General features: G+C 49.0%; 1 protein-coding gene across 5 annotated transcripts in view; it reads left to right on the forward strand.

Annotated features, from left to right (window-relative positions):
• The window catches only part of RPH3A (rabphilin 3A), a 118697-nt gene that overhangs the window by 77756 nt on the left and 28717 nt on the right, over positions 1–12224 (forward strand). For all 5 annotated transcript variants that reach the window (XM_054006821.1, XM_054006819.1, XM_054006820.1 and 2 more), the window contains 5 exons: positions 162–200; positions 688–795; positions 3430–3591; positions 10286–10369; positions 10882–10941. In XM_054006821.1, the coding sequence (XP_053862796.1) occupies positions 162–200; positions 688–795; positions 3430–3591; positions 10286–10369; positions 10882–10941 (453 nt within the window). The remainder of the gene's footprint in view (positions 1–161; positions 201–687; positions 796–3429; positions 3592–10285; positions 10370–10881; positions 10942–12224) is intronic.

The raw sequence follows: 12224 nt of genomic DNA on the forward strand, positions 1-12224 counted from the left end.
CTGTCAGAATAATGATTAGACTGCTGGTTACTTTGTCTTCGGAGCAGCCGAGTGTCGCTGATCAGTCTGGCTCTTGCAGACGGAGGTCTGGCCAGCAGTACAAAAGCAGAACCCCCAGCCTCGTGTCGCTGCAGACGGTCACCTTTTCCATTTCCTTTCAGGTGGCCCTGAGGAGAAGAGGGGAGTGGGCAGGAAACCAGGTTTGTTTCTAAGCTATGGATGCCTTTTCCCCCTTTCCTTAATAAAGGATTTCCTCCCTCAATTTATTCCAGAGCCAGAATTTGCTGGGGCAGATGCCCAACTGCCTTCAATAGCTTGGAAGTTTTGATGATTAGTTAGCGAAGCCATGTTTAATTTCCAAGTGCATACATAACACTCTGACAAAGCCATGGCTACCTAGGGCTTTACAACTATCCCTCTTTAGCACACAGTGGCCACTCAGAATTACACAGTGATAGCAGAATAGCGCTCCGACTCCAACACCACAGGCCCTGCCACATGCACTAAAGGAGAATCTCCATTTGCCATTAGCAATATAGGGCTTATGACCTACACTTGAGCAATTCTGTTTCCATCCAGTAGAAGGCAGCAGTGCATATACACACTAGCCTGTTGATTTGCACGGCGTTGCAGTTTGCTTTTGGGTTTTGTGTCTGTTTTAATCCAAGTCTGTTTTTGTTTGTTTAGTCAAATCCCGGGACCCCAGCCACGATTCTGAACGTGGCTATAGTTCTGAAGAAGAGAGTCCTGCTGCCTACAGGGGAAGGAAGGGGACGAGACAGAGGCCAGAAGCAGGTAAAGATTTGCTAGCTTGGCTGAGAGCAGCGACTAATGCAGGGAGGATCTGGGTTCTGTACAATGGCTCTGCTGGTTCTTGATGGGCCAGAGAACACCCCCTGGTGGCTGTGACACGTCCCATTGTCAATGCGCCTTCAGGTGCCTCAGTCCAAGCCTGAACGGGAATTCAGATGCTGAACGCATTAAAGTTTCTCTGAATGGAAAGCAGAGAGAGGCCAGCTGCCGCCGCCCCCAGCTTTCGCTCAGGAAATCTGGCCAGGCAACATCCTGAGCAACATCACAGCTTTCCGTGCACTCTCCGCTCCCAGCACTGACGCATGCAGTTGACTCTGGGGGGGTTGATTTGGCTCGGGGAAAGCTTGGGCCTGGAGGTAAGCAGGTGCACTTGCTTAGGAGTCTCACCTGTTTATGACAGGGCTGAATGTTTCCTGGCCTGACTGTCACAGGTAACGAGCACCTGCTGCTCCCACTCAGCTCAGATGGTGGTGCGGGTTCGAGGCCCGAATGAAAACCAGGCCTTTAGACTCTTCTCCATACTGAGCAAAACTCATCTCGATGCGGACGGCTAGCGCAGCACTCACGCACCGCTCAAGTCCCCCCAGCCTCTGATTTTTGGTTGCCTTGACACCCAACACCGGAGGCCGCCACAATCTGAGGCTGAGGCCTTTTGCTGGGACCTCTGCCCAGGGGTGGATTTCACCCACTGAGAGCAGACCTGCGGGTGGGGAGGGGTTCTGAGCATGCAGCTGGTTTAAGCAGCACACTAGCCCACAGCCCAACCATGCCTCAAAATCTTTCCTATGGACAATGACTGGGGACAGCAGCTGGGGACAGTCACCCTATTTAAATATGGCTGCTGCTTGCACATTTCTGCCCCCAACGTCGGCAGGGTCTTAATCGACCTTTAAACCATTATTGCGTGTGACCGTTTATCACTATTTAACCAAGCTGCTCCTGGTTATCAGCGCCCTCTTAGTGTGCCAATGACTTTCCCAAGGCTGCCTTTTGTATATATCCCGGCTGTTCTGCAGAGACAAGGCTCCTGGTGTGAGAGGCACGTTTTTTCCCCACATTAACTCCTCTACACTTACATAGCCGCCCCCCCCACCTGTTACTATACACACTCTCCTGGTGTGCGGTGACCCTGAGAATTCATCCAAGGGTAAAGATACCATTTATGTCGTAAGAAAGATTTATACCTGGCTTGTGCTGAAGATGCCAGGTAAGTCTGAGACCTTTTGCATTCCAGCCAGGGGTTGCAATTTATCAACAACAGGAGACCAGAATCACTAACCAACGTGGCTGTAATTTATCTATTCAAACCGCTGGCACCAGATGAATGTAAATAAAGACAAAGACAGCGATTGTGGTTGTCTCTTAAAGGGCACAGTAAGGCTGTCATTTCGTTAGTGAGCATGAGACGTTAACATAAAGGGAAAGGTCTCCAGCATGGGTTTCAGCTTAGCCCTATGGCCCCTGTGCGTAGAGCCCGACCTCCCAAAGGCATTTCCCCGTCTGTCTCCCAAGCATCCACTCTTACAAGCCTCCCCCGAGCAGCTGAGCTGAGGATAAGCCATTGCTCAGTAGGACCCGTTAGTGTCCCTGCATGGTGTAACATACCCTGAGTATTGCAAAATACCCAGTCATACATACGCCTCTTTAGAACACTCCCCGGGCTTGGTCACGTGTCCTTGCATGTATTTTGTCCCAATGCATTGCTGTCAAACAATGTATTTTGTGCATTTATGCCTGTAATTGTGGTTTGGTGCAAACAGCTGACGTGCCAGATTCACAGCTGGCATAAGCAGGAGCAACTCAATTGATTGAGCTCCCGCTTCCCCCAGCTGGCCCAAAGCGTAAAGCAAACTGCATGCTAAGGAGCGGGACTGCGGCCCTTAGCTAGAGATGACAGGCTTCACTTGGGGTAGCAACGAGCATCGCTAGAATCTGCTGAGAAGTTGTTTCTCTCCAGATCTGCCTAACAAAATGGTTCGATTGGAGAGACGCGGCGAAGCCATCTGCTTGGCTCTATTGGATGAATCCAGCCAGTCTCAGACATTTCATGCCATTGTGTTTCACCCCACTGTGAGACGGAATGAGGCCTGTGTCATTTTGTTCTTCAAAAGCCAGCTCTCTGCCGGCCACCTTCGCTCGGGCTGTTGCTAACAGCTGCCTGTTTTCTTGGCTGGCTTTGGTGGCTTGATAGAATCACACAAATTTGATCAAAGAAACCCATATCATCCAGCTAGGGCTAGCTGGCTATTGTTAGCAGGCCATTGTGTACCCCCTCTGGCCTAATCCTTCATTCCCATTGTCCTTCTACTCTAGGTGGCTAAAGCTAGCACATTTCTTCTCCCTCCCCTCAGTTTTCCTCTCTGCCCTTTCCCGTCTCTCCCTCCCTTGCTGTGACATGTGCTCGCGGCAGAGGAGGTGATAAAGCCGGAAGCTGCCCTTCCACAAAGCAACGTTAGCTTCCTAAACATGATTGTTATGGGCAATAAAACCCCCCCAGGTCTGACGACGTTCCCAGAGTTCCATTGGGAGTGACTGGGATACATGTAGATGGGATGGATTTATCATTGTGATCAAGAAAAGCCAACCTCCCAGCTGCTGTTCTTGCTATGCTTTCAGGCAGTGAACCAACGGCTGCTGCTTCTGGCCGGGGAAGCTACCCACCTCCTAGCCGCAAACCGTCTGAGGTCAGAATGGCTCCAAGTGGCAGCGAGTTTGCTGGCAGGGTTGCTGAGAACTGGGAGTATGCAGCGGAAAGTGAAGTCAACAGGAGCCCTGGAAGTGAGAGAAAGCAACAAAAAGTCTACTGTGGGGGTGGTTGGGGGTCAGGGGGAGGGTGGAGGGTGGAAGGGTGGGAGCGGGTTCCTGGTCCTGTCTGCAGGCTATAGGGTTGTGTAGGATAGTGTGCGATCAGTGTCCGTTTGGAAAGAGCCAGCCTGGAATGAAGTGGGGTAAGTTGTGCCTCTCTGACTTATAGGGAACAGCCTGCTTTGTCCAGACTGACCCTCCAGAGCTTTCTCCTAGCCGGCAAGCAGGACCCCTTTCCCCTCCCCTTAAAGTGATAGTAACCAACACCAGCCTCAGTACACCACACTTGGCAGACTGAATGCTGCTGCAGACCAAATAAATCTGGCTCTGAATGTGGCTGGGTTTCTGGACAAGCCCAAGACCAACACTCCCTTCAGCTTCAGGAGGCTTGAAGCCCAGTGTCCACTCAAGCTCATCAGATTTGAATCACGAGACAAGGCTGTGTCCCTCCCTCCCCCAAGAGGAGCTCTGGTCCCAGTCACTGATGCTGGGAAGACAAAGACTTACTCTTTCTTATTTCCCCCCTCGACACTGACACTATTTCCCTTCTTCACTTTCCCAGCGTAAGGGAGAACGGGGAGCACGCCACAAACTGATACCAGGGCTGCTCAGCTGAATTTGGTCTGGCCGTGCCAGTGCTCCCTGCTGGGTTTTGCTACCCAGGAATGTTTGTGGGAGTGAGATTGACTGGCACAACTAATCACCAAAAGCTACGTTCAGAACTAACCGTGCAAGAAGTGAATCAGCTTGCACGGAGCTGTGCTTACGTAGGAGGGGCTTGCACACTCGCCCCCTCCTTGAAGAGAAATAGCACCGTTGTTTGCCTGGGTCTGTCTGAGCTGTTCCTTTTAAGCCCAAGCAGAGGAGAGATCCTGCTGTCATTATTTACGCCAGACTCCCACAGAATTCCTATGGGCTGGGTTTTTAAATTTATCCTCAGTACTTAACCTTAAGGTAGGTCAAAATTCTACAGATGAGGAAACTGAGGTACAGAGGTCAGGGGGCTTGCCCAAGCTCCTGCAGTTAGTACTTGGGCCAGACTTCACACCCAAAGAGTCCTGGGACCCAGTCTTTCCGTTAGGCCCACCATGCTGAATACGTGTCAATCTCTCTTGGCTTTTCTCATGCTGGTGCGTGTGCAGGTGTGTGTGTGTGTGTTTTTAATATAAATTATATATGTATAATGTGTAGGGAGTATGTATAATGTGTATAATACATGTTAGCGTGTGTGTATATTCTTTCGCCCTTATATCAAAGCTAACCTCTTCTTCCACAATCCTATCCAACCATATTAAATATCTAGGGAGTGCTATATAAAGTAGGATGCTGTGATACAGGACTGTGATGTTTTGTTCTATTCCCTGCTCTGTGGCAGATTCACTGTAGACCTGACCCTACTTCTATTATAGTCAATGGAAAGTTTTTCTATTGACTTCAGTGAGGCCCCAAGTGCCTCGAGCAAGCCACTTGTTATTATTGATCTAACATCTATATTGCAGTAGCACCTAGAGACCCAACTAGCCCCATTTCTCCATGTCCGTATCTGTGAAATGGAGATATCTCCCTAACCCACAGAGGGTGGGCTTGAGAGGCTGTGTGTGTGTTTGCAAAGTGCTTTGAGATCCCCAGGTAGAAGGTGTTATGTACCCGGCATTTTTATTGTTATAAAACTAGATTAAATGCAAAATAATTGTTACCTTTGGAGAATTCAGACAGTTTCCCAAACATGTCTCCTCTTCCAAGGTGAGGCGGATAGATGCCGAATGATCCCAGCCATAACACACTGATGCTGCACGTGACTCTCCGTGCGGTAATTTCAAAACTTCATTGATGAAGGCTGCTGCATTGATTCTACTCGGTGTCACTTGTTCCATGAAAATGTAATGGGCCCCAAGCTATTGTAAATTGTTCTGATAAAAACTGATGACTGACAGCTTATGCCAGAGCTTGTCAAGGACAGAATTCTCCCTAGGGGGCGTTGTAGGTTGACAGGCAACTTCAGAGACGGCCTTTCAGCCGGGAGTTGAGCTGGCAAATATATTTCCTGAGCTAAACACCACTGGAAAAAATCCAAGTTCTCTTTAATTCCTTGGATATAAAAGGAATACTTAATAGCAAACTGCTGGAGATACTAATCATGTAATTCCCTTTCCTGATGCCAGATGGAGTCTGTGCTTTCAATTTCATATTCCTGTGAATAATAGAGGTACAGTGGGCTGAATATTAAGGGTGTCTATCAGCTTGCGTGTCATGCAGGAGCCCTCCGGGGACTCGAGCTGTACTTCCCCAGTTTATTTCATCAACCATAATCTCTGTTTAACAGTGCAGCCTGGCAGTAGTTCTGTTGTTTAATCCAATCCATATGTATGTGCAGTGGAGATTGAGGCAGTAGTTCCTATTATCTTAGAGTTACTTGCAGCGAATCAGTTGTAATCTGTCTACCAGCAGAGTTCATTGTCATACATGCTGGGCTAACCTGGTGCAGTAGGTTGGAAGGACAGCATCAGGAAACTTTATAAAGATTTGCCCCGGTGCACGCATGCAGTGAGGTCTGAGTGAATACTGCATAAAATGTCCTGTCAGTAAGATTTGCAGCTGAATTCAACTCAGCCGTGCTTTAAACAAGTGCTTAAATCCTTCCCTGTTCTGAAAGCAATGGGGCTTAAGCATGTGCTTAAAGTTAAACATATGCAGAAATGCTTTCCTGAATAGGGATACTTTCCTGACACACTCATCCAATCAGGGGGAAGAAACAATACTATGTGACTCACTTTATTCCCACTCAGCACAGCTTGAATGGTGAATCCTTGTTGAGGATTTTTTGCTCTAGTCACTACCCAGGTTAAAAATAATCAGGGAAAAAAGGGTTGTTTTAAAAAAAGAAAAAGAAAATAGAATGCCTTTGAGTTAGTTGCGACCTGCTCATGAACAGTGTGTGAGCTGAAGAAATGAGTTAGTGGAATAACTTATTTGTTGCAGATAATTTGCTCAGCTGTATGTATGGCATCTCACTTTAAAGTGGAGATAAAAATTGCTTTGGAATACCCAGTGCACCCCTCAGGATGTGGAGTGTAACTGAACTTCTGGCAATATGTGGCTGAGAATAACTTGAACACAGGAACTGCCGGGCTGGATCAGACCCAGGGTCCACCTAGTCCAGTATATTGTCCCTGATAGCGGCCAGTACCAGATAAAGGTGGAAGCATGGCTTGCTCTTTCTGTGCCCTGTTCAAATGATTCTCAGTGCACGTACATATTGATAGTGGCACTAGACATGGTCTGAAGTGAATGGGTTGTGGGCTTGGTCTTGCAAGGTGCTGAGTTCCCTTCACCTCGCAGCAGCTTGCAGGATTAGGTCCTAGGGCTGCTTGTCCACCAGGCCATTGTTCAAAATGAGCTGCAGCAGCCCCACCATTGTATTCAGTTTTATGGGGCACAGTTTTTTCCCTCTCTGTGACAAAGAGGAGCACCTGTTTTATCACATCCTGTAAGGTCATAACTCCAGCTGTGCAACAGACAGGGAACCTTATTCTGTTGCCTATAAATATAACTTCCCAGAGGCCATGCTGATCTGGCTTTGCGTGGTCAGCCCCTGCTGGTAGCGCTGACTGAAAAACTCTGCTTCACCTTCTTGGCACTTGCGTTCGTGTCTGATGTGACTGTGTTAGCGCCAGGCAGTGGTGTAGATGCTCGGCAGCTTTTATGCTCTGATCCCTGTGGGGACTGCCCCACACCTTCACCTCTTCCTGCCCTCCTTACACCTGGCTGCTGGAGAGGGGCAAGAGGCCAGCTTGTACCCAGAGGTTACCTGACCCACAGGAATGAAGCGGTAGGTGATTGAAACCAGTTCTGAGACCTGTCAGGCTCTGGGATCAACGGACGTTTTCATAGCAGTGGGTGTTTGAGACTTTCTACCTTGTGACAAGGCTCCTACTCAGTTTCTGTTCTCTACTCCATGCTTCCCACACACACCAGTGTCCCACATAGGTCTCCTCCTTATTTCATTTCTGCTAAATAGAGCTCAGCCAGTTGCTCTCCCCTCTGAGCGAAATCTCTTGTTTCCTGCCTTCTGGATGGCGTCTGGCTGCAGCACGCCTCTCCCCTGCGCTCTGCAGCCCTCTGTGAACAGCGTGATTTTCCTGTGTCAAATACGTATCAAGAGGCTTTAATTACCTCAGCCTCTCTCCTCTGAAATGTTTCAGGCTAGGCCCGAAGCCAGACCCCTGGTTCCGTGACTGACAGGACTGAAAGGCCCCGGAGTGGGCCTAGTTCTGCCGTGTCATGGTTAAGGCTAAGATTTTGTCGCAGAGGTCACGGAAGTTGCGGATTTCGTGACTTCCAGAGACTTCTGTGACTTCAGCTCGTGGCGGCTGGGGAACTGTGGGGTACCGGGGACCCCCCAAACTCTGAGCCACCATGGGCATCTGGGAGACCCTGCAGCTCCCAGCCACTGTGGGCAGCGGGGCCCCTAGGAGCTCAAAGCTACCATGGGCAGCAGGGCTTCTGGGAGCTGCTGCAGGCAGGGCTCCCAGCGGGTGGGGGTGGCCCCCTCAACTCCCGGCAGCAGTCCCTCTGAGCCACGGTAGGTGGGGGAACCCTGCAGCTCTGAGCTGCCCTTCCCTCCCCTTCCCCTTCCCCGCGGGCGGTGTGGGGACCCTGCAGCTCCCCATTTTGTCATGCATATTTTTAGTAAATGTCCTGGATAGGTCTTCTGTGATTTTTTTCTTTATTGCCCTTGACCTGTCTGGGACTTTTACTAAAAATATACGTGACAAAATCTTCGCCTTAGTCATGGTGGCTGGGGCAACCCCTGGAGCTGGGCACAGGGCAGGCTGTTAGAATATGTGGCTCTGTTGGACAAAACCCTCTTCTTTCCTTTAAGGGGGGAAAACTGTGATGTGCACAGCTGTGGAGACTTGTGCAGTCAGTGGGGTGCAGTGGTGACCAGAGAGCATCTATCAGTGCCCGTGGCAGTGGGGGATTGGGAGTAGACTGCCTCCACCCAACCCCCACAGAGCATCCCTGCTCAAAGTCCTTTTTCTTTGGTTTTTGGGGGATGGTGGTTCTGCCCTTCGTGAATAGCTTAATCCCTCCTCTGTCAATCCCTATGGGAATAAACTCCACACTGTTCATTGGCCACAAAATCCATTTCCTTCACCATATTCTCACGTCCATCTCTCTCTGATGCCCAGCGTTTTTGGATACAAGAAGCACAAAGTGGAGTGAGCCGTTTCGCTGGGTGGATAAATGGATGTTAAGTTCATGCAGTACATTGGCTAGTTTCACTGTATGTAGCAATAGGGTATCGCATTAAAGCCATGCTTCCTGAGCACAGCTGGTTTTAAAAGAACTGCGCATGGAACTAGCATTGAAACAGCAGCAATAAGAAATGAGTGAGGTCAACTGCATGTTATTGACAAAAACGAAGAATATCAGAGAAGAACCGGGAAAATAGTGGCATCTAATAATAATAAAACTGGGCTCTGATATAGCACTTTTCATTGGTAGAACTCCAGGTGCTTTCCAAAGGAGGTCAGCATCATTATCCCTATTTTACAGCGGGGGAAACTGAGGCACAAAGCGGTGAAGTGACTTGCTCAAACTCACCCAGCAGGCCAATGGTGGAGCCAAATTGCTTCACTGCCAGCACTCGATCTACGGGGCCACACATCCCCTGTAGTGTCATTAGGTAACACTGCCTTTCATCTGGCTGTTGGAGACCAGAAATCTCTGTTTTAACCCTGTCTTGACCACACTGTCATCAGGTTATTCTCCTAACATTCCCCACTGTTACTAGCCCCGGTTGAAGTGCTGGTATGACTGGGCTCTGCGGGCTGCTGGTGCATTTGATCATTGTGTCACTAAGCCTGTTCTGAACTGGGCTAGACGCAAAGTTTAAAACAGCCGCTGGCCCACGTTAGTCCGCTCCCCTTCCTGCCACCAATAGGGCTGCAATGGTAGTAGCAAAGGTGGGACATTTGGGGGAAATGAATCTACTATGGACAGTCCACACTGTAAATGGGCACCCACAGGCCAGTCACTGAATTGCTCTGTGCCTCATTGTCCCCGTCAATAGTACTGGCCCAGCTTTGCAATGCACTTTACTCCTCGCATCTCAGTCTGTATCGAAAGGTGTTGGGAGACTGTGGTACTAGGTGACTGACTGGTCGCTATGGCTCAGTTTTTCAGAACTGTTTGATTTCAAAGGGAGGTAGGCACCTAAACACCTTTCAGATCTGGGTCTGTGTGTACAAATACATCCCCAGCTCGGTAAGCGGGGACCCTGTTTTAGGAAACTTTGATATGGGCTTTGAATTGAATTCTTGCATACTCCCCCTGGATATGCCCGAGCAGGGGATGGCCTTTGTGCTAATGCAATTTGTTGCGATGGTGGCAGTTTAGGAGAGGGGTGGGTTCTCTTCCCTCTCTGAAAATAAAGCCAGGCACTCAGCTGGTGTCAATCAGTGGTGCTCCATTGATGATTAATGGAGCCATGCGGACATGACTAGCAAGAGACCCGCACACCAGATCCAGTTATTTTTCTCATGCCACTCACTGACGGGCATGTTTCTGTCTCTTACCGAACAGTTGTCATGGCTCTGCAGTTGCTCGTGTCTACAGATTCTAAATGCCCCGTTTCGGCTCTAATCTTCTCTCGTCCTTGTAGGTGTAAAACGTGCCAATTCCGTTCAAGCTGCCAGGCCCCCTCCAGCGACTAGTCAGAGCTCTGCTGCCCAGGCTACTCAGCCAGGTACACGTTCTGCTTTTACGTATTCTGGGTCTGTTTGTGCCACGGAGGTGCTGGCTTGCGTTGGGATAGTGCAGAATGGCTTCCCGGAGTGCAGGACTGTGCTTTGAAGGCACTACTGATAACACACACACACACACACACACACACACACACACACACACACACACACACACACACACACACACACACACGTAATGGATTTTCAAGTATCTCACCACAAACCAGTGCTGGAGCACAAACCGTGACCTGGAAGCCAAGACTCCTGGGTCACTGCTCTAACAACTAGCTGTTCCCACAGGGGTGGCTTGGTACAGGCTGTGGTAGGTCTTGGTTTCCTGGGCCTGTGCCAGGAGGTGGATGAGGTTGCATGCCCCATTCTCTCATGGCTGCTTGACTCCGTTACCAAGGACCAATGGGGGCTGGGGAAGAAGGGGGCTCTAATCATCTGCCCTTGAGGGGGTCATTGGCTTTGCCGCCTGCTGAAGATGACAAGATAACTTTTTATCCCACAGCTCCTCCAGTGGGTGGCAAACAAGAGCCCGGGCCTGCTGGGAGATATCCAGAAAGACAAGGTAAAGAATCTCAATGGGTCCCCATCTACTGTAACGCACTTTCTTGGGTCACACAGTTTCCTGCTCTAAGAGATGTTCCCGCCCTTATGTCAAAATGCTTCGAAAGGGTGACAAAGCAGGTGACAGAGTTAATGGAAAACATGGAGATTTTGGAATGAAAATAGCATTCAGAGCAGAACCTAAACTGTCTCTTCTGAGGCTTGCCCGTCTGATCTCTGGTATTTAACAAACACCATTTCAGGTGTTTCCATATTGTAAACGGCCTGTTCTCTGCATCAGGGCAAGAAATTCTTCTAGGGAAGGCTAGTGACCTGTCGGTATGGTTACTAGCATGCCCATCCAGATAAATGGCTTAGAAAAGGTGGATTAATGGCGGCATTGGGAGTAGATCACTCTCCCTCCCTTTGTTTAGTCCGTGTGCCTTACTGATTCATCTCTCTGTGGCTCCCATTTCTTTCATTCTGCACTGTAATGATGGATTAAATGGCGAAGTCTCTGCCAGCGTTAATTGACAGCCAGGTCAGGGGACTCACTTCTGAGCAATTTTGCAATTTATGATTTATTTAAAGTTTTGCATTTCCTCTTAGAAGGCCAAATTCTGCTTTCCTTTGCCCTGGTGTAAATCTGGAGTAAGTACGGATGTTGATGGGGTAACCCGATTTGCACCCAAGTAACTGAGAATAGAATTTTGCCGGTGTAGTATTAAAAAGCTCAGATTAAAATGAATGTCTTCTTTCACCTTCCCTTCCTGGAGAAACAAGCTGTGCCACATTTGACTTTCAAGCTGTTAATTATAAGCATTCAGTTCCATCTCCTCTATTAATTCACGTTAACAAGGTGCTTCCGCATTCCCCTCAGGCTTTCATCCCAAGATCTGAGAGTAGAAGTGGGTCAGCTCTCTGTTTCCGAGCTTTCAGATTTTCCTTGACTGAGCCCCTCGTATTTGGGGAATTCTGACTCAGCAAAAGGTTGGGTTGAAATGTAGCACCTCCACCTCTTATGGCTTAACCCCAGGGCAAAGGAAACTGGGAGAAGCCCATTATGTAGAGATCACCTGATAAAAAAGCAAAACCCCTTGCATAGGCATTATGCAGAAGCATAAAGGGCCCCAGATAGATGCGTTCTTGTGGCTTCCATAGAGCGAAATGGGGTAAGAAATAATCCAGGATGAAGTTCATTTTTTGCTCACCATGCATGTTCCTCCCTGATAATTTACTAGTTGCATCAGCTGTAAGCCAAGCAGCCATCTTGACTGATCACCATGGCCATGCTCAAGCCCCTTT

This window comes from Malaclemys terrapin, chromosome 16, assembly GCF_027887155.1.
Source record: "Malaclemys terrapin pileata isolate rMalTer1 chromosome 16, rMalTer1.hap1, whole genome shotgun sequence".
Lineage (NCBI taxonomy): Eukaryota > Metazoa > Chordata > Testudines > Emydidae > Malaclemys > Malaclemys terrapin.